This window comes from Silurus meridionalis, chromosome 11, assembly GCF_014805685.1.
Source record: "Silurus meridionalis isolate SWU-2019-XX chromosome 11, ASM1480568v1, whole genome shotgun sequence".
Taxonomy (NCBI): domain Eukaryota; kingdom Metazoa; phylum Chordata; class Actinopteri; order Siluriformes; family Siluridae; genus Silurus; species Silurus meridionalis.
In genome coordinates this window covers 14,960,767-14,988,394 of record NC_060894.1, presented here as the reverse complement: position 1 = coordinate 14,988,394, position 27,628 = coordinate 14,960,767, and the positions used below count along the sequence as shown (strand labels likewise).

At 37.7% G+C, this 27,628-nt stretch overlaps 1 protein-coding gene and 1 non-coding gene across 2 annotated transcripts; both read right to left on the bottom strand.

The window, feature by feature from the left end:
• Positions 1-318: 318 nt before the first annotated feature.
• Positions 319-20,444, bottom strand: mtnr1bb (melatonin receptor 1Bb). The gene is made up of 3 exons (XM_046861499.1): positions 20,144-20,444; positions 19,709-19,918; positions 319-1,823 (listed from the first exon to the last, which is right to left on the bottom strand). The coding sequence occupies exons 2-3, from the start codon at positions 19,902-19,904 to the stop codon at positions 979-981; spliced, it is 1,041 nt and encodes a 346-aa protein (XP_046717455.1). The 5' UTR covers positions 19,905-19,918; positions 20,144-20,444; the 3' UTR covers positions 319-978.
• Positions 17,321-17,392, bottom strand: trnae-uuc. Its single transcript has one exon. It is a non-coding gene; the product is annotated as a tRNA-Glu (tRNA).
• Positions 20,445-27,628: the final 7,184 nt, after the last annotated feature.

Below are 27,628 nucleotides of genomic sequence, written 5' to 3'. Positions count from 1 at the left end.
TGTGAAGAGCTTGTTAAATTATTCATTCTTATCATTGCCAACCTCACACACAATCCCCATACACGCTGCATAATCCTGTGTGAATTTGCAGCCATAAGGTTTAAACACATCTCATTCATTCATTCTAATCCCTGATTCAACCCCTTCATCAGCACTGAGAACAGCTGCATAAGCAGCATAGCTTTCATTTGAATTCTTTCTTTATTGAGGTCACTGGTAAAGCAGCATGATTGTGCGCAGTACATAAAGTCTAAATTAAATTGTACATTCTCAGTCCAACTATCTTTAATACATTTATCACATTCCCTGAATGTGAAAACCTCTTAACTGTCAGTCTTTCACTTTTATATGTTTCTGCCTGGTACTTTTTAATTTTTCACAATTGTTAAAGTAATAAAGGTTTATATAATACAGTCATGCACATATTTCTTCTGGCAAATAACAAAACGTCAATTATTTTAATGTGTGAAGGATAGGAGACAAACAAAATAGATTAGATAAGCCTTCACACCAATGAAGGTCAAATTTCTTCTTCTTGACTTAATCATTTGAAACAGATTATAGATCTTGATTTATCCAGATTTACTAGACCTTTGACATGTTTGCCTTAACTACATCACTCTCCGTACACAGAAATCTTTCAGCATGTTTTCATTATTTGGTTTAAGGTTAACACATGCACAATAAGTACCAACATATCTTGCATGAGACAAAATACTTTGATGTCACCAGCATGAATACAGTTAAACCCAAAATAATACACATATATTCAGCATTAATTATTAAAATATAATTACAATGCTTTAAAACTGATCTTTCCACAGTGGCAAAAAGTAGATAAGCACCCTGAGCTGTGTAAACAGACAAACAAATTATTCACATGACAAGTGATGACATACTCATTAAAAATTGGCATTTCACTGAATTGGCATTTCCTATTTGAGGCAACAGAGAAAACTGATTGTCTGTGTGGCATATTCAGTCATTGTTGATAGCTGGTGAGGGTTTGCTTCGCATCCCATCTGTGGCAACTCTGGATGTCTCTGATACAAACCGCCGTGGCATCCACACAGATGTTACAATGCTCTTGTACTCCTTGCGAAAATTCCGGTTCAGCAGCCCGTAGATGATAGCATTAAGACAGCTGTTGAAGTAGGCCATAAAATAGCTGACCACAAACAGCCACTCAGGGATGCGAGGGGCCATTACTTCTGGGTTGACTGCTACCACCAGGCCAATAAGGTTCAGTGGTGCCCAGCAGAGGGCAAACAGAACAAATACCACAAACATAGTGACAAAGTTTTGCAGGTCACTACGTCGTACCCTGCCATGCGCTTCCTTTCTTACTTTGCGGCGGACCTGAATGACCAGCACCCAGATGCGGAGGTAGCAGAAGGTCACCACTGCAATGGGTACCAGAAAGTGCATCACCACCACTGCCACTGTGTATGAGCTACTGGCTGTCTGAGTAAATGTGCATGAGTAGACTCTGGGGTCATAGCTGAGCGAGCCTACAAAGAAGTTGGGGAGAATGGCCAGCACAGTCAACATCCAGATGAGTGCCACCAGTAGCAGTGTGTTACGGAAGCTGTAGAGGCGCCCATAGGCAAAGCTGTGGCAAATGTAGCAATAGCGATTGATAGCAATGCCTGTGATGTTGAACACTGAACCAATTACACTCAGGCCCATTAGGAAGCCACTCACTTGGCATTGTGTGTCCCCCAGTGACCATCCGTCATGGAACAATGCATACAGAACTAGTGGGTATGGGTAGAAAGCCACTACCAAGTCAGCAAAGGCCAGGCTAACTACAAACACATTACCTGAAAAAAAGGGATAAAAAAAAGTTTTAAAACAAAAAATAAAGATTTGCAGAATGCAAATTGGACAGTAGCATGTGGAACAGTATAATTGAATCTCCTGCAATAGTGTTAGCAAAATAAATAAAATATAATTAAAGTATATCACAAAAAACAATTCTAAAATAAAAAAAATAGAATTAAGAAGTTATAACTAAGTTTCTTTCCTTTTAAAATTGAACATGAGCTAATTATAGAAGGATTTTTTTTTATCATTTGATGTGAAAAATCTAGAACCCCTGGTTTCCTCAATGATGTGCATTACACCACCAATATGAGGTACATAAACTTTTTTAGGTGATTAAATAACAATATTGTAATACATTTATCCGACATTTGGTCAAACTGGTCACATCTTTATTCTACTGCTGCCTCCATAGAAAGTCTCCAAAAGGAAAAAAAATAGCTCTAAGAACAGTTCATGAGGGGAGCCACCATCATGCTTCAGGACTGCTTTAACACCACTATTTGGCTGATGTTCCTTTTCTGGCTGATGCAGTGAATAAGACATAAAAAACTTTTGTGACAGGCTTCATTTCTAAGTGCATTAAAGATGTCGGCTGTAAGACCACAGAGAAGTTATTTCCCAAACAAATTACTGGATTAATGCTGATGTCTAAGGAAAGATTATGCAAGTTGCAAGCAATTCACGACCTAAACCAGGCTTACAGGTTGGCAAGATATGCCCTAAATAGTCTGACTAAAACTGAGCATTTGAAATTGCATGGTCACTGAAGAAATGTATGGTGGGAAGAACAAATTCTAATGCACCCGCACATCTGACAAGCTTAATATGTTCAATACTCTTAGGCAAGCACTCACTCTCCTGCTGCTAAACTTTCTACTGACTAAGACAGACTTAGATAAAAATATCATATGTATCAAAGTGAGGTTCATTAATTATAGTTCAATATTCAGTCCAATATTCTTGCTAAGCTGATCCCCAAGGTTAATGCTTTAGACCTGGACACCCAACTGTTCAATTGAATACTGGATTTTCTGATTGGCAGACCCAGGGGAGAGAAGGTTGGCAATTTCGTGTCCTTCACGCTGACAGACTTCTGTATTCCCTTTTTACAGAGGACTGTGCCACAAAGCACAGTTTAAACACTATTCAGAAATGTACTGATGACACTACAGTCCTGCCACCTCCAACAGGGAGGAGACAGTCTAAAGGAAAAAAAAAAAAACACTGTCACAGTGGTGCTGTGACAATTACCTCTGTCTCAATGTTAGCAAAACTAAAGAAATGCTTGTAGATTTAAGAGAGCATGTTCTTTTATACATGGACAGTGTGGTTGTGGTTACCAGCTTAAAGTTTCAAAATCTATCCACAAACCAATTTGGATTCTGCAATCTAACCACATCAAGTTCTCCCTGACAGAGATGCTTCCTAAGGGGGCACAAGAATGATCTGCCCTGTAACATCCTCATAACATCCTGAGTGGCTCCATTACTGTCTGATATGGCACCACCACCAATCACAAGTCCCTGCAGAGTATGGTAAAGGTAGCTGAGCAAATCATGGGTAGCAAACTCAGGAATTTAGAGAACTTAGAGGTGACAAACTTAAGAACTTAGAGGACAGCTTAGACAGATATGCTGCCTGAGAATAGTTCACAATATTATGGAGGATAGCACTTATCCAGCTTGTTTGTTAATCTAGAGTCAAGCAAGCAGTTTTAAAGCTTACAGTCATTGTGGAACAAGCTAAAAAACGTTTTATTTGCAAGCCAAGAGACGACTAAATAGCTGTGTGTCATGTTAAGCACATTAAATGACACATTAAGCACATTGCTTATGTTTCTCTTATAGCATAGTGACAACTCTGTTACTTTATTCTGCTGCTGCTGCTGACTGTACATAACATCTGTGCTTTAGCAAGTTTACAGAGCCTCACCACGAGCATTTCAGTGGACACTTTCTCTGGTATACTTTGCATATAGCAAATAAAATAACTAATAAACATATGAGGAAGATATTTGTGTTTGTTTTTCACTACAGATATTTGTAGAAGCAAATACTCAAATAAGTAAAATTTGTGTGGCATGTGGGAGAATTCATTTTTTTATATATATAAGAATACACTGTGACAGGGTAAAATAAGGCTCGTGCAATCTCAACACGGGTCTGCTCTGCTGAGAGTTTCCACTTGTCAACCTTCCGCTGGTACTCTGTTCTTCAAGATTCTAAATTTGACCTCAATCCTAAGAGTATACTTACTCTCTGTCTTTGTCTCTCCTAGAAAGGAGTTGCATTTTGATTAAAGTTTTCTTATTGCTGGCATTGTTGATATATTGTTTAGTTAATTATGTTAGAAAATCCAGGCTACACATGTTTTTATACCGCTCCCGATCATCGGGGTTCCCTTTGAAAGGCTCGGCATGGACCTGGTGGGGCCGCTTCCGAAATCCGCGAGAGGTCACGAGTATATCCTCGTCACGGTGGACTACGCCACGCGTTACCCAGAAGCAGTCCCGCTGAGAAAGGCCATGACCAGGAACATTGCCAGGGAGCTGATGCTCCTTTTCAGCAGAGTGGGAATCCCGAAGGACCTGCTTACAGACCAAGGTACCCCAACTTCAGTTTGCCAGTCGTGGTCCACACAGACGCGTCGGAGATCAGTCTGGGCGCTGTAATCTCACAGAGCTTCAATGGGGAAGAACACCCAGTGCTGTATGTGAGCAGGAAACTGACGCCAGCGGAACAAAGGTAAGCTGTGGTGGAGCGAGAAGCCCTGGCCATCAAATGGGCGGTTGAAGAACTGCGCTACTACCTAGAAGGCCGACAGTTCACCCTGGTAACGGACAATGCTCCTCTGCAATGGATGGTGAGAGCTAAAAATTCTAATGCCAGAGTAACCCGCTGGTTTTTGTCGATCCAGGACTTCTCGTTCCAGGTACGGCACCGGGCTAAATCCATGAACGGCAATGCAGACGCTCTCTCACGAAGGCACTGTCTCTGGGCTCGATCTTTGCTGGCAGTTGGTTCGGAGCTCGGGGGGGGGGTACTGTGAAGGCGGCATCATGTCCCAGGCAAGCGCTCCGAACACGACAACCAGGGGGGTGCTGGATGGACAGCGCCATATCAGCATCCGTGTTGTGGAAAGCTGCAGAGCACATGGCAGCGGGGCAGAGTGGCATAACGAGGCATGGCTGGAAGCTCATGACGAGAACGCTACCTCCCCTTGCTCATCAAGGAGAAGGAGGGATATAAAAGGATCCACTAAGGAGCACACAAGGGGGAATGGTTGGCTTCCAACTAACGAAAGATTTGTCTCCCTTTTTCTTGAAAGGAAGCAGCAACAGCGGCGAGAGCAGTGCGAGCTACCGCTGCGAATACGCCGATTCTCTTCCGACGACTGTATAAAGACCTCTACGTGCCGAGCACACACTCGCACAGACAGGTTTGGGTCTCAGCTTTCCTCGGACGGGCCGTGGCCGCGAACAACACCCATTTGGGGCGGCGCTACATCGGAAGCTCCAGTGGGCACGGCTTTAAGGACTAATTTACAGTTCTATACAAAATTTCACTTCTCCTTTTCTCCGCCACTCCTGTAAACAACAAATAAAAACATCCTGTGATTTTCTTTTTGACATTCAGCTCTCTGGTGTGTGTGTGTTCATCCCGGCACGTAAGCGAGGCACTACAATATATATATATTCCACATCAGTCTGTGCTATACAACTATACAACTATACAACCAACTATAGAGCACTGAAGTGATCTTGTGGTCCACTGCCTGTAATCGGATGTAAGCACTCTATAGTGCAGCCTCACTTTTCCTCAACATGCACTGATGTTGCAAAAAATGGACTGAGAAGGCATTAAAGTTGATGTTTTTCACAGATATTGTTAATTTCACATGGTTTTAAAACTTAAACATACTTTAAGACTTAATTACAGATCAAAAATTAATTGTGCACTGTGTCTAATAAAAAAAATGTTATCAAAATTTTTTATTTTACAATAAACAATAAAAAAATAAAAAATATGATAATAAAAAGGAGCCAAGTGTTCAGCAGTATCTTAGGTTATTTGTTTTATAGATAACATTTTATATTAAACAGATTTAACAATTTAACATTTATCTTCTGTGTGCATGTGTAATGCATGTGATCATTTTTGTGTCTCATCTTTGCCTTTGATCATAATCCTTTTTATAAGATTTCATGTATTTTATAATTAAACTTTTTTATTTTTTTTTTTACATTTAATCCAGCACATATATCTCTCCACTCTTTTGTGTGCTGATCAGTTCTCTCTGCACAGTTAAAGAAAGTTGATAACACTGGAAAAAACTGATAATTTTATAAAGAGAATGACACATCAATGGGTCATAATGGGAAGAGAATGAAATAATTTTACAGACATAATTTTTTTTTTAAGTAGTACAGTTCTAGGTTTACCTTCTAAAATTCCTTTGGAAATGGTAGAAACATTCTATGTAATTGATTTCTTGGTTGACCAACAACAGCAAAGTTATCACCTATTACTTCATTAGATAACCTACTGTACAATACACCCCCACTATGCCATGCTATTTCTCTTTCCCATTCTCCAATGAGTTGAAGAAATAGGATCAAAGATGCTAAATACATTAAGAAAATGTAATCCTCTGATTTGACCGAGTATGATTTTGTTTTTGTTGCAGTAAAATAAGTGCAATGTATAAAAAATTTGTAATGCCAGCGTAGTGAGCTCACAAGTCTTCAGTGCTTGAATCACATTAATTGTTATCATCATCATTATCATCATCTTAAAAAATAAACAAAAAATTTATGATTAGATTTTCCCCTTCAGAATAATTTTCCAATATAAAGCATCAAGTATTGATGACATCAGACCAGAGGCTACTGAACTCACAGACCACATGGTATAGTTTAATGCTGACTAATGCCAAACAAAGGGAACAGCACCACAGAGGTGCAATACCCAAAGCACTTGACTATACTGACACTCCAATTTCTGTGGAGAATAGACTTTTTTGCTTCCACATAAATGGAGTTATGCATCAGTGTCCTTCCCTTTGATTTACCTCTAGCATCCATTATTCATAAGTTTGTGTTGCTTAGAGGCCCTGCACTGCCCCATGTCTAAAAATTAACTGCTGTAAAGACAACCCGAACAGCATGTGACCAGACAGACAGACCTCCTGTTCTCACATAGGGTAAGCTCAAGGACAATCGACAATAAGAGTTTATTCGACCTGCTTTTCCAAATCTGTAGTTTATTGGAATGAAGCTTAACTTGTATGCTATGTAAGCATTATTTAACGAGCTGTTGTAGCGGAAGCTGCAAGTGACCACACAAAACTCATATGTTCAATTTGTATATCTAGTTGAAAACAGAAAATCCACTAACAAAACTAAGAATGCTACACCCCGCCCTATCCAGTGTTGGCTCTGAGCCTCTGTGAATGTTCGAAGCTTATCAGTAGTACTGACAGATGCACACTTGAACACCCTGAGGTGTTAGTCCAATGTAATTTTTTTCCTTTGAGGTATATCCTTTAGGAAAGCCAATAATAATAATAATAATAATAATAATAATGATAAGTCCATGTCTCTACACAGGGTCAGCCTATCAACCTACTTTCTGCATTCTATTTGCTGTGTGGCTATTGCTGCAACATGATATATGACCCAATAAAGGATTCTGATATAAAGTCTTTTTTTTTTTAAAGGTAGTGTTTTGTTATGATAAGACAACACAGCAAAATGCATGTATTACTGAACAGCATGAAGTGTCTGCTTTGGCATGTCATGCTGTGGCCAAAGGTATTGGAGTAGTAGCATTATAATAATCTTGTTAATCTATTAGTAATCTGTCCCCACCAGCCTTGTGTCCATTGACAGCTCTCAGGATTTTTGAATAAGTTTCTTCCAGCAGGCATGTCCAGCAGTATCAGCATGCTTCAGGCAGGAAGGGGGTAGATAATTTAGTAAGGAAAGTGATTGCACATGCATAATGGAAGCAATTGAAGGTGAATGCACGTGAAGATGTGTATTCCATTAAATACCACATTTGCCACATGCTATGTCTACCAACCAGCAGCATTAATAATAATGTCACCTGTGGGCAGTAAAGACCTCATTGTAAATTCTTTCAGAATTTACATATTGAAAGCTTCACTGCACCCTACGTGTCTTATGCTAGACTTAAGTGACTTTCAGCCATGATAAAGTAGCATATCAAAAAATAAATTATTCTCCTATTCAATATGGATAAGTATCAGTGTTTTTAATATCAAATGTCATTCTCAACAGACAGAAAGAAAATTATTTGACCAATTCAAATTCTCAACTAAAATGATTTATAAGTACTGTCCATTATTACTTGCAGACTATCAGGAAGTTTTATTACATAATGAATACTGTAGCTTTAACTGGTTACAATAGAACATTTACTGCAAAAAAAAAAAACCCAGCACTGAGAAATTTGCTGCAAGTTCAATAAATATTGGGAACTTTGGTCACCTCTATGCAGAATTTGTTTGTAAATATTCCTTCATTTTCCTTGTATTTGTATGTCCACTAATGAATACATAAACTGCATAAACTTATAATATTTGAATTCATATCTCAAACCAACAAACATTCCAAACGATTTCCCCGAACAACATATTTAGTGCTGTATAAGGTTAAATATTTTGACTGACAGTCAATTAAAGCATTTTTAGGCTTGACAAATACCACTGGCCACCTGCATTTGACATTGAGTTAGTCCAAATCACCCCCTCCCCAAAATAACCATTAAGGCTCAACAGTTTCCAAAATGATTTCATGTGTCAGCTCTGCACAGAGTGTCATTTCACAGAGACCAACATTTTCTGATTTGTTGTTCTATCCTCTGTGTGTGGGCACTGATTCCTACATTCTACATTTAGGATTGCATAAGATTGTTTGCAGCATCTTTCAATGAGAAGCAAAAATATTTTCTGCAAAGGATATTTATTTACTATGTAATTTCCTCACTAAATCACCTGTAGAAAACTGCCAATACCTTGGTAGACACCAGGGGCCAGAAATTCTGCTGCAACAGAATAACACCAATTTGACCACTGCAGTCTCAATTCCTACCTTATAGTCAGTACAAATTGTGCACATCAAAGGCGCCTACTGCCATTGCACTTTGCAGCCTATAAAAAATGTCTCCAGGGCCTGTAAGATGCTTATGTAAGCCCTTTCTTTGAATGATCAAAATGCATTTATGAGAGATAGAGAAACGGATTTGGATAAAAAATTGGATTTCATTAAATGTAATGTTCCATATTCAGGTCAGATGCATTACAAGTTTTAGATTTCTTTGGTTTTCATGATAGACTATGAAGGACATGAATTTTGTTGTTTTTTTATATATGTGTGTGTCCATCACAAATATAGTACCGTATATAATTGTTGTCAGCCTTTACAACTATAAGCAAACATGATTATAACATGCAATAAGTAAACATTTCTTCACATTTCCTTCTTGATGATTATAGCAGCACTTAGATGAAGCAGAGGGCTAAGTCTGAATCCCTTGGCAGACCAAACCAGCTTTGGGGCTGAAATAGCTTGAGACAGCAGAATTTATTATGCCATCAACTTCACACCAGCCACTAAATCACCAGGCATGAAATTCCACAAACTATCAGTAATTTCACAATGGGCATCAAGTGATTTTTTCTTAATCTTCTGTGTTTAAAGGTATTGGGGATTTTGCATAGAAACTGGTGCTAAATGAATTGCCTTAACCCCATATTAATACCCCTGGAAAAGGATGCATGGTAAAAATTTGTTTCAAAATATTTAAAGAGAATGTTATCTTGAATATGTTAGACAAAAAAAAATATTTGTGTATTTAAAAAAAAATGATTATGTGTAATGGTTAACAATTTTTTTTAAACTAATGTTATGTTTGTCAGATTAAGATCATTGATCCTGGAGAGCACTGCAAGTGTTGCAGGATAAGCGTCTGACTCAGATGACAAGAACAGTTCAAACTGGAATTTACAATACGTTAAGAAAAAAAAGCTGATGTCAATATAAAGGGAGAGGGCTAGAACATGTCAAATCAAAAGCAAGAAAATATGTGAGAGTGAGAAAGTACCATTGTATTAACACACCTAAAATGAAACCTCTGACCCTTTTCTGAGCTAACCTCTCACCTGATACAAGTCATTTTGACGAATTAATATTTTAATAAAATCCTAACATCTCTTACATGTGGGATCTACTTAAGCTGAAATATTTCAATATAGAAATTAGCTTTTTTTCTTTTTTTTACTTTAAAACATACAGTATATAAGGCTAATACTGTATGACATATATAAGGCAGTGCAAACCTTTTCATATTTTCAACAAGCTATTTAAATTGAGTTTCAATCTGTAATTCCGTGAGTCAATTAATTACAGTGTTATAAATTAATTTAATTCTCTTGCTCTTTCTCTGTTTAGCTTTTCCAAACTTTTGAGAATGTGAATTCAGTATGATCTTTTTCTTTGTGATTTAGTAAATAAATGTACTGAAATTGTAAAATACAAAAATTCCCAGTAAATGCATGATGAATGAATTCACTGCTCTTTTTCTCAAGATGATAGTTGAGTATGTTTTAAGTATGTGGGCATATTGTGGCTGTTGAAAACCAGGTAAATATTTGTTTAAACCCCCCATAGACTTTCATTATTTTGAATGAAAGTTAGTTTTTAAAGAAGGATGCGTGGGCTTGTAAAAGTTGAAATATTTATTACCTTGTGTATTATAAGCTGTATTTTATTATAAATGGCCCACTTTATTAAGCAGTCTCATAGATTTTTTTAATGCATCAAATTGAGAGCCTTCCATCAAACAAAACCAACATGCCATAAACCTAGTATTTTAATCCTCCAATCAAAGTCTCTTGCCATTAGAGTTGCACAAGCCAGTGCACATTAGTGTCAGTCCAAAGCCTGGATAAATGGGGAGGGTTGCGTAAAACGTGCCAAATCAAATAATGCGGATCACAAATAAGACTTTCATACAGGATCGGTTGAGGCCCAGCTTACCAACAACCGCCACAGGTATTAGGGTATTAGGGTACCGGTGGAAATTGGGCTTCTGTTGGCCGAAGAAGGAGAAGGAGAGGAGGAATACGTCTACAGAGACAACAGGGAAAGGAGGAGTGTAGGAGACGGAGGTTAGGTTGGGTACTTTAAATGTTGGTACTATGACTGGTAGAGGCGAGAGGTACAGTGGGGCAAAAAAGTATTTAGTCAGCCACCAACTATGCAAGTTCTCTCACTTATAAAGATGAGAGAGGCCTGTAATTTTCATCATAGATACACATCAACTATGAGAGACAAAATGAGAAAAAGAAATCCAGGAATTCACATTGTCTGATTTTTAAAAAAAATATTTGCAAATTATGGTGGAAAATAAGTATTTGGTCAATAACAAAAGTTCATCTCAATACTGTTATATACCCTTTGTTGGCAATGACAGAGATCAAATGTTTTTTGTAAGTCTTTTTAGTTTTTACACACTGTTGCTGGTAGTTTGCAGATCTCCTCTAGAGCAGTGATGTTTTGGGGCTGTTGCTGGGCAACACGGATTTTCGACTCCCTCCAAAGATTTTCTATGAGGCGGTGTGTTTGGGATCATTGTCATGCTGAAAGACCCAGCCACGTTTCATCTTCAATGCCCTTGCTGATGGAAGGAGGGTTTCACTCAAAATCTCACGATACATGGCCCCATTCATCCTTTCTTTTACATGGATCAGTCGTCCTGGGCCCTTTGCAGAAAAACAGCCCCAAAGCATTACGTTTCCACCCCCATGCTTTACAGTAGGTATGGTGTTCTTTGGATGCAACTCAGCATTCTTTCTCCTCCAAACACGACAAGTTGAGTTTTTACCAAGAAGTTCTATTTTGGTTTCCTCTAACCAAATGACATTCTCCCAATCCTCTTCTGGATCATCCAAATGCTCTCTAGCAAACTTCAGACGGACCCAGACATTTACTGGCTTAAGCAGGGGGACTCGTCTGGCACTGCAGGATTTGAGTCCCTGGCGGCATAGTGTGTTACTGATGGTAGCCTTTGTTATTTTGGTCCCAGCTCTCTGCAGGTCATTCACTAGGTCCCCCCATGTGGTTCTGGGATTTTTGCTTACCGTTCTTGTGATCATTTTGACCCCACAGGGTGAGATCTTGTGAGAGCCCCAGATCGAGGGAGATTATCAGTGGTCTTGTATGTCTTCCATTTTCTAATAATTGCTCCCACAGTTGAGCTGCTTACCGATTGCAGATTCAGTCTTTCCAGCCTGGTGCAGGTCTACAATTTTGTTTCTGGTGTCCTTTGACAGCTCTTTGGTCTTGGCCATAGTGGAGTTTGGAGTCTGACTGTTTGAGGTTGTGGATGGGTGTCTTTTATACTGATAACGAGTTCAAACAGGTGCCATTTATACAGGTAACAAGTGGAGGACAGAGGAGCCTCTTAAAGAAGAAGTTACAGGTCTGTGAGAGCCAGAAATCTTGCTTTTTTGTAAGTGACCAAATACTTATCTTTCACCATAATTTGCAAATAAATTCTTTAAAGATCAGACACTGTGATTTTCAGAATTCTTTTTTTTTTTCTTTCTAATTTTGTACCTATGAGTGTACCTATGCTGAAAATTACAGGTCTCTTTCATCATTTTAAGTGGGAGAACTTGGACAATTGGTGGCTGACTAAATACTTTTTGCCCCACTGTAGATGATATGATGGAGAGAAGAAAGGTAGATATGTTGTGGGTTCAGGAGACCAAGTGGAAAGAGAGTACGGCAAGGAGCATTGGAGGGGGGTTTCAACTGTTCTAACTTGGTGGGGATGGAAAGAAAAATGGTGTAGGGGTGATTCTGATGGAAAAGTTTATTTAGAGTGTAGTGGCGGTGAAGAGAGTTTCTGATAGGGTGATGAACGTAAAGCTGGAAGTTGAAGGAGTAATGATAAATGTCATCAGTGCCTATGCTCCACAAGTGGGATTGTGAGATGGAGGAGAAGTAAAAAATCAGGAGTGAGTTAGATGAAGTGGTAGAAGGGGTACCTAGAAATGAAAGATTGGTGATTGGGGCAGAGTTCAATGGCCATGTTGGTGAATGGAACAGATGTGATGAGGAGGTGATGGGTAGGTATGGTCTTAGGAAAAAAATAAGATGGTGGAAACTGAAGTAAGAAGTCTGTAGTGTAATGTTTAGGGAATAGGTCAGACAGGGGCTCAGTGGCGAAGAGGTGCTGGTTGATTGGGCAACTACTGCAGAAGTGATAAGGGAGACAGCTAGAAAGGTACTTGGTGTGACATCTGGAAATAGAAAGAAAGACAAAGAGACGTGGGGGTGGAATGAGGAAGTGCAGGAGAGCATAAGGAGAAAGAGGTTGGCAAAACCTGTTGGGATCAACAGAGTGATGTAAAAGGAGTCAGGAGTACAAGGAGATGTGGCAGCAGGTAAAGAGGGATGTGGCAAAAGTCAAGAAATATGAGGAGCTGTATAAGGAGGCATATGAGGAGAAGTATAAGAAGTTGGACACTAAGGAGGTAGAAAAGGATTTGTACCGATTGGCCAGGCAGAGGGACTGAGCTGGGAAGGATTTGCTTCAAGTTAGAGCAATAAAGGATGGAGATGGAAATGTGTTGACTAGTAAGGAGAGTGTGTTGAGAAGGTGGAGGGAGTATTTTGAGCAGCTGATGAACGAGGAAAATAAGAGAGAGAGAAGGTTGGATGGTGTGGAGATGGTGAAGCAGGAAGTAGATAGGATTAATAAGGAGGAAGTGAGAGCAGCGATTAATAGGGTAAAGAGTGAAAAAGTTGGTTGGACCATGTGACATATCCGGTAAAAGCATGGAGATGTTTAAAAATTAAGTTGATTAGTCACACCAGGAAGTTATGGAAAATAGTAGTGGTAGCTAGACTGAGAGAAGAGGTGACCATCTGTGAGCAACAGTATGGTTTTATGCAGAGGAAGAGCACCACAGATACATTATTTGCTTTGAGAATGTTGATGGAGGAGTTTAAGAATGTCAGAAGGAGTTGCATTCTGTGGACATGTGTGTGAATGAGAGAGAGAACAGTGGAGTGGTGCAGATGCAGGGAGAAGAGGTGGTGAAGGTGGACGAGTTTAGGTTCCTGGGGTCAACAGTACAAAGTAATGGAGAGTGTGTTAGAGAAGTAAGGAAAAAAGTGCAGGCAGGGTGGAAAAATGTGTCAGGAGTGATCTGTGATAGAAGAGTATCTGCAAGCGTGAAAGGGAAAGTTTATAGGACTGTGGTGAGACCTGCGTTGTTGTATGGTTTAGAGAAAGTGGCACTGAGTAAAAGACAGGAGGTAAAGCTGGAGGTAGCAGAGCTGAAGATGTTGATGGACAGGACTAGAAATTAGTTCATTAGAGGGACTGCGCATGTAGGAGGTTTTGGGAACAAAGTGAGAGAGGCCCGATCGAGATGGTTTGGACATGTTCAGAGGAGGAACTTGGAGTATATCGGTAGGAGAATGCTGAGGATGGAGCCACCAGGAAGACGGAAACGAGGAAGACCAAGGAGGAGGGTACGGATATGGTGCGGGTAGTTGGTTGGAAAGAGGCAGATGTAGAGGACAGAGTAGTATGGAGACAGATGATCCGCTGTGACGACCACTAATTAGAGCAGCCCTAAGAAAAAGAAGAAGAATCTATGTCTCTTGCATAACCCCCATTTTTCCAGACAGTTGGTATCTGCTTTTTGTTCTGCTTAGTATCGTCTTAGCAGCATTGTCTTTCTGTTTCCATACTTCTGCCAATGAGAGTGTGTAACTAGAGCTATTATGCAACCTTAGGAAAATGACGCATTAATTATTTTTTTTATTTCAGCATTACATATTATTAAAGTGCACTTCATATTACAAACAAGCAAAAGCCAAATCTAGATCATTTTGCAAATACTTGCATTATTTAAAAAAAAATAATAATCTCTTATTTTTCTTTTTCTTCAATTGTTAATTCAAATAAGCCTGCTGTTTTTTATCTACTGTTATTGTCCAACTTTAATATATGATTATTTGTGAGCAGATACTAGATGCATTGCATGTCTTAAAAGAGTGGATGATGAAAGTTGTAGGAAAACATTTTCCTTCCTCCTGTGGGTAGAGAAGTATTGTTCATGCAGAAACTTGAAAGAGCAAAATCTGCAGCTGGGAAAAAAGAGATCAAGCAGATGTCAATTTTATCAGATGTGCCTGACCCTTAGAATTTGACATGAGCAGTAGATGTTCAGGAGTATAAGTCATGTCTTCCATTAGGTTTCCTTTAAAGCAGCATCATGCATGTGTATCATAAACATCAAATGACATAACTGCTGGCTTTGAACTGATGCTTCATTATTAAACTAATGTGCAAGGTTTAAAAAAAATTACTTGTTTTGTTGTTTTTAACTGGTTGTATAATGGTATTTAAAAAAACATACAAATAGCATGCAAAGGTTTTGTTTGGCACTTGAATTACACTCCAATCTGTTTTATGAATAAGACTGCACTGGGTCATAACATCAAAGCAGAGCGCTGAAATCAGGCCAAACACACACAGAGTCATTTTTCACTGACAAGGTTCCAAAGCCTAATCTCAGACCAGTGCACACATTTCAGCCACAAAATCAGTTTGCTTCTGGAACAAAGAATTAGTGACAGGAATGGTCTGGAGCCAATGCAATCACCATGCCAATAACTGAAGCATGTTGCTGGCAATTTGGAAACAATATGGTAATTTTATGTCTGTTTACATTCACATTGAATCTGTGGTGAAATATTTGGATGTTATAAAGTCTTAAATGATATACACTGTATGTACAACAGTTGCTGGACACCTGACTATAAGATTGGATAGCCATAAAGGCATTAGTAAAGTCAGGTACTGATATAGGGTGAGGAAGCCTGGGGTATAGTTAGCGTCCTAAAGGTGTTCAGTAGGTTCAAGGTCAAAGCTCTATAGCAGGCTACTCAAGATCGTCATGCTGGAAGAGGTTTGGGTCTCCTTGTTCAAGTGAAGGGAAAATTATATGCTACCACATTCAAAGACATCCACTTGTGTGCCTTCAAATCTGAGGTAACAATTTATCAAAGAACCACACAGGGCTGGAAAAGTCAGGTGTCCCAATATTTTTGTCCTTACTGTGTTGCATTCGCATAATAAACATAAGTTAAAGATTAAAAAAATTATAATTAAAATACATTAAATTACTTACAGAATAAAAAAAAAAGAACTCACTACCGCTCCAAAATATTTTGTGCTATATTCTGTGGACTCTTGGAATTGGCTTTAAGAGTGGTTTAAACACAAAGAGATATATATGGATACATTTATTTCATATAGAATGTGCACAATGCATACAAACAAGCAAGTACATGTAAAGAGCTTCATTTAATATTCACATGAACCCTAAGAATCGGGAAAAAACAATCAGAGATACTTGACTCTGCAATTAATATTTTAGAAACTGCCGATCTCGAATTTTTAATACTGTCCCTAGAGTTTATACACAATTTACTGTATACAGAAAACAAACAAACTAAAAATTATCCACAGAGCAACACTTCTGCTTATGGAAGCACCTTCTACATATGGAAGATCAGAGGAGAAGTAACCAACTCAAATATCTACTATGTATAACACTAGTGAGCAGAAAAGTATCTCAGTATATACATCAAGCCGTGAGGCAGATGAGCTACAAAAACACTAGAGCAGAAGATCAGGCTACTATTCTTGACAGCCAACAGGAATCTGAAGATGCAATGGGCGCATGCTCAATGGACAGGTGAAGACTGAATAAAAAAAGGCAATGATTTTCCAACCATCAGCTGTCCAGTTATGTGAACCTGTGCTCACTGTGACTTCAAATGACTGTCGTGCTGTCAGGGAAGGCAGAATCACTGTCATAATCTAAAATCTTTATAAAGCAGGATAAAATCAAGAAAATCCAAGGCACTGGATAAATGTGAGGAAGGAGGATGAGTGAAAATGCTGTTACCCTTGCAGTGTTATTTAAATGTTAATAAAACGCTTCCATGGAAACTTCTTTTAAACAGCTGAGATGTTTGCTAGCATGAAAGGTGATGTGTGAGTGTGACTCTGCTGTGTGAGTGTCCCCAATGGAACCACAGGAAGTAATGTGTTGTGTGCAATCGGGTGTAGTGACGAGGCAATCAGTTATCAGAAAATTGGAATCAAGCAGAACATAATCTTTTTAATGAAGTATAAACACAGTTCACACAAGAACATATTCTGTGATATAACAGATAAGCATTCTGTTTTTGTTATTTGTGGCACTTGACGTGATTTTTGCAATTATTTCTAATCTTTCGGCTTCTCCCATTAGGGGTCGCCACAGCGGATCATCCGCATGTTTTTTTACGCTGGATGCCCTTCCTAACGCAACCCTCCCCATTTATCCGGGCTTGAGACCGGCACTAAGGCTTGTGCACCCTAATGGCTGGGGTTGGTTCCCTGACCGGGGACCGAACCCGGGCCGCAGCGTTGAAAGCGCCGCATCCTAACCACTAGACCACCAGGGAACCTTTTGCAATTATTTCTAATACATTTCTAAAATGTTATAGAGAATTATTAACAATGACTGGTAAAAACATTGCAAGAGAAAAGAGTCTGAATACTTATGTACATTTTATATTTTGCTACTGTGGTGGAAGACAGTTTCATGTCACAGGTCATACACCATGTTAATACTGAACACAGCAACAAGACACAAGGTACTCATACTGCATCAGCAATGTCTTGCCCAGGCAAAACAGACTGGGGTTTCAAGCTACTTTGAACAAGAACAAAGAAACGAGCATTGTTGAGGAACATAGTAGGTTGGCCAGGGAAACCTAATGCAGCAGATGAAAGACACATCATGCTTACTTACCTTCAACATTAGAAGATGTTCAGCAATACCATCAGTGAAGAACTGGCAGAAACCGGTGGGGCCCAGGTACACCAATTAACTGTCCAGAAAAGTCTGGCCAGAAGTTAGTAAAATGTCACACCTCTGACATGGTAACAATCCTAAGTGACTCAGCTATGCATGAAAACATAGGAACTGGTTAAAAAAATTTGCTTTGGATTAACTAGTATTAACAAAATGTGGCTGCAGCAGGAGACAAGTTGTATGCCAAAGGAATGGAGAATAGAATAATAACCAGTGTCTTCAGGCAACAGTAAAACACGGTGAAGCCCCTTGCAAGTTTGTAGCTGCATTTCTGCAAATGGAGTTGGAGAGTTTGTCAGGATTAAAGGTGTCCTCGATGCTGAGAAATATAGGCAGATTCTTATCAATCATGCAATACTATCAGGGAGGTGTCTGAATGGCCCCAAATATGTTCTGCAGCAGGACAACTACCCCAAACATCTTTAAGAACTATTTTCTGTACAGAGAAGAACAAGAAGTCCTGGAAGTAATGGTTTGGCCCCCACAGAGCCCTTATCTCAACATCATTGAGTTGGTCTGGGATTACATGAATAGACAAAAGGATTTGATGCAGCCAACATCCACAGAAGATCTGGAGTTAGTTCTACATTATGTTCGGAGCAACCTTTCAGCCGAGTTCCTTCAAAAACTGTGTAATGAAAACAGTAAGAAGATTTGATATTGTTTTGTATTCAAACACCAAAAAAAATGTTTCTCTGTTTTTTTTTCTTTTGTTCATTTGTTTTCCATTTTGTTAATTTAAAAGCATTCTTACTTTACAGCATTTTATTTACACGTGCCTTAAGCTTTTGCATGCCAAAATTTCAACTGCAACTGAACTGTTTTAAATATACACTGAATTTAACATATAATCAGAAAATGTTTTATTGATCAGTGGATAAATAAATATCCATTATGTTGTAGAGATAATCTCTTCATTATTCTTATTCTATGTAGTAAAATGTAGGAAACCTCTCTATGAGCATGAACCGACAATGCATAATATTTATATTGTTTTCTGTTACATATTATAATAAGTGACTTTCATTGTTCAATTATAATTAATCTTTGAATAATAGATGTGATACAAGGATATGAAAATCCATGCCTTCTTTTAAAAGAATAAATAAATAAATTTGAAACTGTTATTAAACAACACATCTATGCTCTACTTTTCTTTGTTTTTCTTCTGCATCTAAATTAAACCTAGACAGTAAAACTACGTGGCTGTGAAGTGCAAAACAAAATGACAAGGAAACACAATATCAATACTGAAAATGACATAAATACAAAAACAAAACAACAAATTATGCACACAATTGTCATGTTTTCTGAGATTTGATATCTTGTCCACAATTTGCTGTTGTGTATATTATTTCTTATATGTTTTTTTTGAATCATTATTGTGTTTTCTTGCTTGTTATTTTGTTTTTAGATTTGTTATTGTGTTTTTTGACTTATTATTTTATTTTGGATTTATTATTGTGTTTTCTTGCTTGGTATGAACTTTTCTGCCTTTTTAAAGTCTAGTTTTTCCATGATACAGCACATGATACATGATGCAACACATAACAGACGAGATGCTCAGCTACAGTATCATTTTCGCCCATGCTTTTATTTATTCAATGCATCATTTCTTCACAGGCTTCCCACTCAAGATGAGCACGCGCCCGAGAGTGACTAACTCCAAAACGCGCGTGCACATTCCTTGACACACGCGCCTAACTTCAGAGTGCAAGAAAAGTATAGATAGTTTGGTGTTAAACTTTTTGCAGGGGACATGATTTTTTTGACAAGGAGCTTACAGAAATCTTTGGAAAAATCTAAAAACGGGCCATTTTAAAGCATATATGTGCGGTATAAAGTAAATGAAGAAGGTCTGAAATTATTATATATGACGCTGTAGAATTATTAGGATACTCACCCACGTTTCTCAGTTTACGATTCCGGAACACAGAAATGATAACCAGTAAATTGCCCAGCACGTCGACTACTGTGATGAAGATGAGCACAGTGGCCAGCAGCGCTACAGCCCAGGCGGGGCGCGCGCCAGACTCCGTCACGCGCCCGACGTGTCCCACTTCCCTGAGGTTCCTGACAAGAAGAACGTTTTCTGGCATGCCGGTATTACAACCTGGAATATTCAATACAGAACGTATAGTCTTTTTTTAGTTATACCGCTCATTGCTGTTAACTACTTATTGTTACAAAATGTTGGACATAAAGTGGACAATCTGCGTTTTGGTTAATCGTCATTATCATCATCAGTATCTAGTTTTATCAGGTTAATTTTATTTTATTTTTTTGCATAATCAAAATCCAGCCATTTCACTTTTTAATTGATTACTTTCTTAATTACTTGGTATTACAGACGCTCATATTCCTGAAGTCTCCATTTGCCTGCCAGAGACGACCACAGCGCGCGAGCCTTTGCGTCCTCCCGGCGCGTAAATTCCCTCCGTTTCGCTCCTCTCCAAAATACTGATGAATGAAAGGCTGATTTTGGGCGCAGTTTTACTCCAAGAGAGTGTCCGAGCATGCTGAATTATAACAAGAATGACCATAGAGAGAGAGAGAGAGAGAGAGAGAGAGAGAGAGAGAGAGAGCACGAGCGCTGTCTGTGTGCAAAGACAGGCGGCATATCACAAGCGCGCTCTTGCAGATTCTTTATGAACAGCGCGCGAGTCAGTTCTTGAAAGCACGAGCCTGCTTCACTGTTTACCGTCATGGATTAACAGTTATATTGGTGCATGCAAAAAAAACAAAAGGTCAGTTTGACCAACTCCACATCATCTATAATCAAATGAAGCTCAAATTCAATATACACATTAATACAGAGTACAACATGCAGTGAAATGCTTTTTACGATTGTCCAACATTTAAACATTAAAAAATAAAAAGAATATAGAGATAAAAAAAGAAAGTAAAAAAAATAAAAAAGCATAAGGTATAGAAAAATATATGTGTATACACATGAATTCTGGAAAGGCATGGATGCGTGTGGCAGATATTGACAGAGTAAAGATGAAAGTAATATAGTGTGATTGTTCTTAAAGTGTCCATATGCAGTATAATGTGGTATAAAGTGACACTGTGCTGTGCAAGTTCAGCGTTGAAGTGACAGTCCAGAGTTAAGGTGTCATATAATAGTGCAAAAAAGTTGTGCAAATATAATTGTGCAAAAATAATTGTGCAGTGACTATTAGTGACTTTTGTATTGGTTTAGGCACATCAGAATCAGAATCAGAATCAGAATCAGGTTTATTGGCCAAGTGTGTTGGCACACAAGGAATTTGGTTCCAGCTGTTTGTTACTCTCAAAAGTACAGACATAAATAAAAAACCTATACATGACAAAACAGACAAGACAAGACAAAAACAGACTATACAAGACAATATAGACAATACAGACAATGTGAGACAGTATAGACAGTGTGGGTAATAAATAGGGATACAGACCTTCATTGCATGTTTAATTAAAATCTTTATTGATGGCAGGAATTTTTAAGAAATCAGTACATCATATTTCAATAATACGATTTGATCAATATTCTGTATTGCATGAATGCAGTAAACTAAATGAATACATATCAATAATTTCCATAATTCATTTCTTACAACACATTATCAGGGTTTAAAAAGTCCTCAGTATTTTCCAAATTCACAAGTAAACTAACAAATAAATTGTATATTTATAAAGCATACTTTTAAGCATTTATTTTATCCCTACACAAATTATTACATTATAAAAGTATGTACATGGTTTATACAAAATTTTATCATATTTTCTTACAGTAGTACATCATATTCTTCATCTTCTTCTTCTTAAGGCTGCTCTTATTAGGGGTCACCACAGTGGATCATCCGTCTCCATACTTCTCTGTCCTCTACATCTGCCTCTTTCTAATCAACTACCTGCATGTCTTCCCTCACCACATCCATAAACCTCCTCCTTGGTCTTCCTCTTTTCCTTCCTCCTGGTGGCTCCATCCTCAGCATTCCCCTACCTATATACCCCATGTCCCTCCTCTGAACATGTCCAAACCATCTCAATCGTGCCTCCCTCACCTTGTCTCCAAAACATCCTACATGTGCTGTCCCTCTAATAAACTCAATTCTAATCCTGTCCATCCTCGTCACTTTCACTGAAAAGCTCAACGTCTTCAGCTCTGCTACCTCCAGATGAAAAATAAATATGTACAGTGCCTTGCGAAAGTATTCGGCCCCCTTGAACTTTGCAACCTTTTGCCACATTTCAGGCTTCAAACATAAAGATATAAAACTGTAATTTTTTGTGAAGAATCAACAACAAGTGGGACACAATCATGAAGTGATATTTCAAACTTTTTTAACAAATAAAAAACTGAAAAATTGGGCGTGCAAAATTATTCAGCCCCCTTAAGATAATACTTTGTAGCGCCACCTTTTGCTGCGATTACAGCTGTAAGTCGCTTGGGGTATGTCTCTATCAGTTTTGCACATCGAGAGACTGACATTTTTGCCCATTCCTCCTTGAAAAACAGCTCGAGCTCAGTGAGGTTGGATGGAGAGCATTTGTGAACAGCAGTTTTCAGTTTCTGTTTCCACAGATTCTCGATTGGATTCAGGTCTGGACTTTGACTTAGCCATTCTAACACCTGGATATATTTATTTGTGAACCATTCCATTGTAGATTTTGCTTTATGTTTTGGATCATTGTCTTGTTGGAAGACAAATCTCGGTCCCAATCTCAGGTCTTTTGCAGACTCCATCAGGTTTTCTTCCAGAATGGTCCTGTATTTGGCTCCATCCATCTTCCCATCAATTTTAACCATCTTCCCTGTCCCTGCTGAAAAAAAGCAGGCCCAAACCATGATGCTGCCACCACCATGTTTGACAGTGGGGATGGTGTGTTCAGGGTGATGAGCTGTGTTGCTTTTACGCCAAACATAACGTTTTGCATTGTTGCCAAAAAGTTAGATTTTGGTTTCATCTGACCAGAGCACCTTTTTCCACATGTTTGGTGTGTCTCCCAGGTGGCTTGTGGCAAACTTTAAACGACACTTTTTATGGATATCTTTAAGAAATGGCTTTCTTCTTGCCACTCTTCCATTAAGGCCAGATTTGTGCAGTATACGACTGATTGTTGTCCTATGGACAGAGTCTCCCACCTCAGCTGTAGATCTCTGCAGTTAATCCAGAGTGATCATGGGCCTCTTGGATGCATCTCTGATCAGTCTTCTCCTTGTATGAGCTGAAAGTTTAGAGGGACAGCCAGATCTTGGTAGATTTGCAGTGGTCTGATACTCCTTCCATTTCAATATTATCGCTTGCACAGTGCTCCTTGGGATGTTTAAAGCATGGGAAGTCTTTTTGTATCCAAATCCAGCTTTAAAATTCTCCACAACAGTATCTCGGACCTGCCTGGCGTGTTCCTTGTTCTTCATGATGCTCTCTGCGCTTTAAACGGACCTATCACAGACTATCACAGTGCAGGTGCATTTATCCGGAGACTTGATGACACACAGGTGGATTCTATTTATCATCATTAGTCATTTAGGTCAACATTGGATCATTCAGAGATCCTCACTGAACTTCTGGAGAGAGTTTGCTGCACTGAAAGTAAGGGGGCTGAATAATTTTGCACGCCCAATTTTTCAGTTTTTTATTTGTTAAAAAGTTTGAAATATCCAATATATTTCGTTCCACTTCATGATTGTGTCCCACTTGTTGTTGATTCTTCACAAAAAAGTACAGTTTCATATCTTTATGTTTGAAGCCTGAAATGTGGCAAAAGGTCGCAAAGTTCAAGGGGGCCGAATACTTTCGCAAGGCACTGTATAATATATGAATTATGCTCATTTGGTCACCTATTAAAAATAGCCAGTCAGACATCAGTAATCCTTCCAAAAAAGATATGCTGCTAATCTGAACTCTCCAAAATGATCTGATATTTGCACTCAGTATAAAGTATATGCCTTTATAATTGTCTGGAGACTATTGACTTTTTGTGGGGTTATTAATAAGGCACATAGCCTCAAACAAAATAAACTTGAGATGCTACTTTACTTTAAAAATGCTGAAGGTGGTTATCTAGTTAATCATTTTAGAGTAAAACAAATAGTGAATCCATACAATCCCCTTACCTGGTCAAACTTAATATCTATGCATAAGGTTGCAAAGCAGTGAAATAATTAAATGTGCATATTTTTCATCGTCTTTCAAAATCAGTCATCATTTTTGTGATTTGTATAAAGTAACAACCTAAATATGCAAAAGGCTACATAACAGTATAAATTAAATTTGATTGAACACACATCTGTTTCCAACTATTAAAAGCCTGCAACCTTATCACCAAAGAAGATGACACAGTGATAACAGTTAACAATCACAATCAACTTTATTAGAAACACTGGCTTGATAAGAAAAGCAAGAGAAAAAAGCCAGAGCTGCCAGGAAGAGTCTAGTAATCAAATATTAAAAAAATATATATATACACCAATTTTGAGCAGAAATCTTTCTGGTAGATTGGCTACAACAGGAGAAGGTTATATTGTGTCATTATTGGTAACAATTGCAGTTGCATTTGAAGTCTTTAATGAATGAAACACATATGAATCCAGAAATCATTAGTAAAGCTCAAGACATAAAAACAGGCTTGGGTCAGGTGTTCAGTACACACAAAAAACCCAACTAAAAGACAGAGTAAATGAAGCATAGACAAATTTCAAAAACCTGGATGACAAACATGGCTTGTTCACCAGCACAATACCAACTGATCATTTATGTTGCAAAGTATAAATGAAGGTTGCTTTTTAAAGTGTGCATGAGACTGAATTTGGTGGACCTGTCAACCGAGAAAAGGAATGTCATGCTATCACAACTCACCAGGGGTTTTTTTTGTTTGTTTTTTATTATTATTCCAGTTTCATTGTGTTTGTCCTCATCATTCTTGCTCATGGCTGTGAGGAATGTAACCTGATGTGACCTTCTGCTTATGTCTTCTCTGGTCATCCCTTTCACCTTGAAGGTGTTGAGAATTCTCACATGCTTTTCTCCTCACCATAGTTGCAAAGAGTGCTACAGTATATGAGTTGCAACAGATTACCAGGCAAATGATCTTTTTTGTTTTTTTACAAAATTCTGTACAACGTCACAGCTTGTTTTTTTTTTTTTTGCATTGAGCTGCTGCCACATGATTGGTGTACAGGTGTAACTAATACATTTCATGGTGACTGTATACACATGTAAAAAGGATAAATATTTATATGACATGATAAAATGCATCAATAATAAGGATATTTATTTAACAATATTTTAAATACTTTAATATTCTTTTAATACACCACACTTAAAACAATATGCATGTGTAAGACAATTGTATGTCATCACTAATAAATTCCTGTAGAAATTTGCTTGCTGTTAAATTTTACACAATACTATTTACTACAGAAGATTAGACTTAAGTCTATGTTAAGAATACATATGTTAAAAATACATATTATTATACATTATTATTATTATGACAAATTTTTTTTTTATTTTTGACAACGAAACATATGCAAACAGCCAATACTTGTGTACATTGTGTGCATTTGTTGCAATGGGTACAATAAATGTGCATGAACAGGAAATAAAAAAGCTGCATTTGTTGGAAAAGGCAACACTTTGAGGTCGATGCTTTTGTGCTGTGTCATTTATAACCAAGAAAATTGAAAACTTTCAGTTTATAATTATTTTAAACTGCAGGGTGCGTTATCAATGTTATGTATTCTTGGAAATGTTGCTCTGGAATCAGTGTCTACTGTCATTGTCATTTACATGCTTAATAGCAAACAATTGATGGACAAAATTTATGAATTGTTTATTTAGTACTGATAGTAATTTAGGTTTTATTTGTTAATGAATGAATTAATGACTAATAGTAATGGGTGGTTGATTAACATTTATTTATTTTGGCATGTGATCATTTTTTCACTAGACTTTTTTAATGAATTAGCAGTGCACATTTTAATGTAATCTTGTCAAAAGTGGCTAGTAAATGTCACTGCACCTGGCATTTCTTTATCAGTAGATAATTCTTTTAAAGAGGGGGGCAAGTGAGAAAACCAACATAAATGACAAAGTAGGCATGAACAATTCTTGTTAGCCTAATTAGTAAATAAATGTGGAAATTTAGAATTAAAATGTTTTTGTGCATAATATTCAGTGGTATACAATATATATATATATATATATATATATATATATATATATATATATATATATATATATATATATATATATACAGTACAGACCAAAAGTTTGGACACACCTTCTCATTCAAAGGGTTTTCTTTATTTTCATGACTATGTAAATTGTAGAGTCACACTGAAGGCATCAAGGGCTATTTGACCAAGAAGGAGAGTGATGGGGTGCTGCGCCAGATGACCTGGCCTCCACAGTCACCGGACCTGAACCCAATCGAGATGGTTTAGGGGTGAGCTGGACCGCAGAGTGAAGGCAAGAGGGCCAACAAGTGCCAAGCATCTCTCGGGGAACTCCTTCAAGACTGTTGGAAGACCATTTCAGGTGACTACCTCTTGAAGCTCATCAAGAGAATGCCAAGAGTGTGCAAAGCAGTAATCAAAGCAAAAGGTGTCTACTTTGAAGAACCTAGAATATGACATTTTTCAGTTGTTTCACACTTTTTTCTTATGTATATAATTCCATATATAATTCCACATGTGTTAATTCATAGTTTTGATGCCTTCAGTGTAAATCTACAATTTTCATAGTCATGAAAATAAAGAAAACTCTTTGAATGAGAAGGTGTGTCCAAACTTTTGGTCTGTACTATATATATATATATATATATATATATATATATATATATATATATATATATATATATATATATATATATATATATAGCTATGACTGCAATTCAGTTAACACAAGCAACTCCTTACAGTGAAGGCAAATAACATCTTTTTAATCAACATTTAAATCTTTATGAAATATAAAATAGATACATATGAAATAACCAGTGTATAGAGAATATAGTGTTCATATTTTTTTTCCATTAGTTGATTAGCCTATAGGCTGATTTGTGATGTCACTTATTTAAGTAGGGTTAATAACACTGAAATTAAACCCAAACAACCTTATCAACTTTTATAAGAAATATAGTTTCTTCTGGCACTGGAGTGAAGTGGAGCAAAAAACTATAATCATTTCTGGCTAATTTAAAGTATTAGAGTATTAGAACTAATACAACACAATGTATAAGTATGTTCAATTAAACGTTGTTACTATCAATAATTGTACTGTGGCCCCTAAAACTGCTCAGATTAATCTCATGAATGAAAAATTAAGTCGATATTAACTAGCTTAAGGCTAGATCATGAGTTCAAATTCCAGCACCAGCCGGCTGCTACTGCTGGGCCCTTGAGCATGGCTTTAACCCTGAACTGCTCAGTTGTATAAATAAGATAATTGTAAGCTGCTCTGGATAAAGGCTATAAATTTAAAGGTGAGGCATACTAAGGTCATATTATGTTTCAGTCATTGTTAATTATATATTTGGTTACAGGCTTTTACAATTAAAGATTTATTTCATATTGCCCTGGGATGAGTACTAACTTCATGTAACCTACTGATGTGCTTCTGTGTAGATTATATAAATGTTTTTCCATATTACCTACCCGGAATTCACCCACTGCAAGCAAATGCACATGAAGAATCATTTCACCAGAGTATACTATTCTGCACTGGCAAATAACATAGACCTGCCCCAAATCCCCATAATCATTCACAATGTACAGCCAATTCTTCCTTTTTTTTCTCTACTGTGGTCTCACTACAGTTTGTGTATATGTGTGTGT